Source organism: Cyprinodon variegatus, unplaced genomic scaffold (assembly GCF_000732505.1).
Source record: "Cyprinodon variegatus isolate N-32 unplaced genomic scaffold, C_variegatus-1.0 Scaffold926, whole genome shotgun sequence".
Classification (NCBI taxonomy): Eukaryota; Metazoa; Chordata; class Actinopteri; order Cyprinodontiformes; family Cyprinodontidae; genus Cyprinodon; species Cyprinodon variegatus.
This window is the reverse complement of record NW_015151379.1, coordinates 54775-58569: the sequence shown is the minus strand read 5'-3', so window position 1 is coordinate 58569 and position 3795 is coordinate 54775. Positions and strand designations below refer to the sequence as shown.

The 3795-nt window shown below is 38.0% G+C and overlaps 1 protein-coding gene across 1 annotated transcript in view; it reads left to right on the top strand.

Annotated features, from left to right (window-relative positions):
* hook1 (hook microtubule-tethering protein 1) overlaps positions 1 to 3795 on the top strand; it is a 29556-nt gene that overhangs the window by 1410 nt on the left and 24351 nt on the right. The window contains exon 4 of the mRNA XM_015398324.1: positions 766 to 828. Coding sequence (XP_015253810.1) covers positions 766 to 828 — 63 coding nt within the window. The remainder of the gene's footprint in view (positions 1 to 765; positions 829 to 3795) is intronic.

The window sequence follows — 3795 nt, the reverse complement described above, 5'->3', positions numbered from 1 at the left end:
TCTTACGACCCTCGGCCATTTTCAATGTACCGTAGTGAGAAAGGTGAGCTTCAGGCCTATATCACCACAGATATAGGCCTGAAAGTGCACATGCGCAGAAGAAGATAGCTAACGGGACGAGCACGTAGGATGGCCTTACGTAAACATATCACCAGAATGATTGACAGTAAGGAGGACCACCTATTTAGTTGATCCACCCGGAAATAAAGATCATCCTCTATACCTTTAATGTTTTTTATGGCCAATAACCAATATTTACCTGTATTTTATATTTTTTTAACACCGTAAAAACCTGAGCACAGTGCTGATATTTCCTCTCTGCTTCAGTTAAACATCCACAATCCGATCCTCCATCAGTGTCACATGACCAACCCCTCCCCTTCCTGGAACACAAATATAAACTGAATGGAAATAAACATAAATTGTTCTTAAAATCCCACTTCTACTGGTCGGTCTGATACCGGTATGTTTAAAAACCAAAGCCAATATTATTGCTTATATATTTTTAGCATCCCTAATTATTATCAGTAATCCTTATATCATGTTTATCCTATAAACCCTGCAGCCCTAATATTCATGTCTGCCAACACTGCAAACAAGCACAGGCCTTGCACCTTATTTTGTATGTTTCTGCTTCAGTTTAAAAGACTAAAAGTTGTCACACCTGAGTTTTCTAGGTTCTCGAGGGATGTGCTAACCAGACGAATGTTTTGCAGCTCATTCGTTGGTTGTGTCTAATAAACCTGGTGAAATTTTTCTCATCAGCTCATGAAAAAAGATAATGCAACAACATTAGGAACCGAGCTGTCAGGGGATCCAGAGCAGCAGGTTAGTAAGAATTCTTTATTCTTTACATATCTTTTTTTTTTTTTTTATTAAGCTAAGTAAAGGTATTTTCTCTGATTTGTCATCTTTTAATGTTCTCAATTTTTTCAAAATAGCTAAACCTGGTGGCAAATTCCTGAGGGGGGGGGGGCTGTGGCTGAGCTAATGTGACCAAAAGTTTAACTCTGTTCAGTCGATAGCTCAGTCAAATTAATCCTGTTTCTCACCTATACTGCAAAGACGATCTAGAAATTAGCAAAAATGTCTTATATAACATGTATTTACCATAAAATTGAGTTAATAAATAAGATGATCTGCCAGTAGAATGAGTATTTTTACTCTTAGAATAAGATAATTAGATATTATGCACTTGAATTAGGACAATGCATTTGTTTGTTCTTATTTAAAATGGAAATTGTGTTGTTCCATTGGCGAAATGTCTCACTTATCTCCTGTATTCATGAACAAATGAACTTCTTTTAGCCTTGTTTTAGTGTTTTAGATTTATTTAGATTTCGTTTTTTTCCAATGTAGACCTCAGCTGAACCTTTACTTTGACTGTTTGTCTTGTTTATTATCTTTAGCTTTGAATACTGGCTCAGAGCTCATCTGTGTAGCTGTGTTTTTACTTATAGTACCAGCACCGTTTTTTTGCCTCAGCATATAAAGGCTCCATGATTAGTGACTGCCATTGTGGGTATATTAAACCTGCAAACAATCAGCTGTTAGTGACGGTGGGAACGGTTCGCTTGACCCACATGGACCCGTGGCTAAGGACCTATACAAATATTAGGATGCAAAACATAAACTTAGAATACAAACAACAAAACAAAACGTAGCTAGCTGCTTTCACTGGGGAACACTAAGCGTTGATTTCTTTGTGACAAACATCTGGACAGTTCAAGTCATTCATTGGCTTTTGTAGGGCCTCCCCTCATTAGCTACGGCAGCCTGTGAGGTAAAAAAAACAAACAGTGCAAATGCCATTAAACAAAACAAAATATAAAACCACAAACAATGTTGATCAAAACAGACATCCATAAACGATAAACGTTCTTCATTTAGAAAATTCACTTTTAATAATTCACTTTAAATGGTTTACAAAAATCAATCTTTTAGGCAATTTATTTTGAATAGCTGACTATCCATTACATACGTTCTACCATGGAGCCCAACATACGTACGTCACAACATTACACTAATGAGAGATTTGGATGGACAAAAGAGTGAAACAAGGAGGCACATCGTCTACGGCCTCCTTCCATGTTTACTTTCCTGCTTTCTGTCGCACTTATGACATCATGAAGGTTAACCCAGCGTGATGCCGTCACCAGACACACAGCGGTCTGGGAACAGAGGCCATTCAGCTTCCAGTAGGGGGTCAGACCCACATATCTTACCAAATGGGAAAGGATCCATATGCTGGTTATTAGCGGGTCGACCTGCATTTCAAAACCTGCATTGATCTGTCAATTTCAGTGGGAAAGCACCTTATGCTAACCCTGAGCCTGGCTCTGCTAAACCTTTCTTCAGAAGAACCAGCAAAGAAACTGTTTTTCTCTCCTGTTTTGCTTCATACATGGTCGGAACGATGGATTGCTGCAAAGTCAGCAAAATAAAGGAAGCAAACGTTGCTACAATCCTATCCAGCAGTAGTGGAGGCTGCAAATCAACGACTCGAAGCAATTTCAGGGTTTTCCTTAAGAAACATTTTAAGCAGGTTTGACTAATTACAACCAGCTGGAATGTATGTTTTTGACTTGGAATCTGAATAGTAATTCTTGTTTTGTAAAGGACCTTGGAAAAAAGGTCCTAAAACTTTTCTTTATAAAGAAATTGAAGTAAATTGAATGTGTTAAATATGGAAGTTATGTCCCCCTGAAGGCGGCTGCGCCTCGGAACTTCCCTACCGGTTCTTTTCCTGGGAGCAAGTTATTTACTACTCTTAACTCACACTGGGTAAAACCATATAAAAAAGGACTATAAAAACAGGAGGAAGATCAGGTCGTTACAGGACAGAGAAAATGCTTGGAGTCGGCACAGCTGTGGGCTCAAAAAACGTCAGCGAGCGTCCGGCAAAGATTGAGCCCCAAACAAGGTCATCTCCTGCTTATTATACCTCATGAGTCTATGTGTTGAATCAGGTGGATGCTTAGCTGTCTGTATCAGAAACTGACACGCCATCAATGCACTGATCTGTATGCATCTTGCCTCCATGCCCAAGAATTACAGATACGTCTCCACTATCAGTCCGGCTCCAAGATGCGCCCATATCCTGTGTATTTCTAAAGACACGAAGGCTGTCCTGATTAGATGACATCCACCATGTGAAGGAAGGCCTTCTACTCTGTCTAATCTGGCTAACAGAATAACAATGCACATGCTGTATAAAGAATAAACCTAACAACTTTGTACTTTTGCAGACAGGGAGCAGGGTTTCCCTCTACATCATTGCTGTGTTTAGACCAGTTTGCATCCATTTCAACTGGATTTTGTAAACCTTCATACAGAGAAGTCAAAAGTATTAATATTTATTACTCAAGTAGAAGTTGAAAACCTTCTGTTTAAAACACTTTTGTAGAAGTTAGAAGATCAACTTAAGCTTTTCACTTCAGTAAAAGTACAATTTTAAAAACTACTTAAAGTATAAAAGTGATGCATGAAATAAATGTTACGACGACAGAAGCTTTACTGCACTACACTATTAAAGGAACATTTTTCTACAAATCTGGATGATAACTTCCTCACACTTAATTTTCCTAGATGTATAACTGCATAACTAATGGTATCAAATTTAACTTTAAATCATCTAGAAAAACTATTTATTTTGATATGTGGGAAACAACAAGTTGGTGCAGCACAGAGTCCAACCACAAAGTAATTAATGCAAAATAATTAGTTTAAATTAGGGATGAACGATATTGGGATTTTGGCCGATATCCGATATGCCGATATTTTAAAACTCATGTA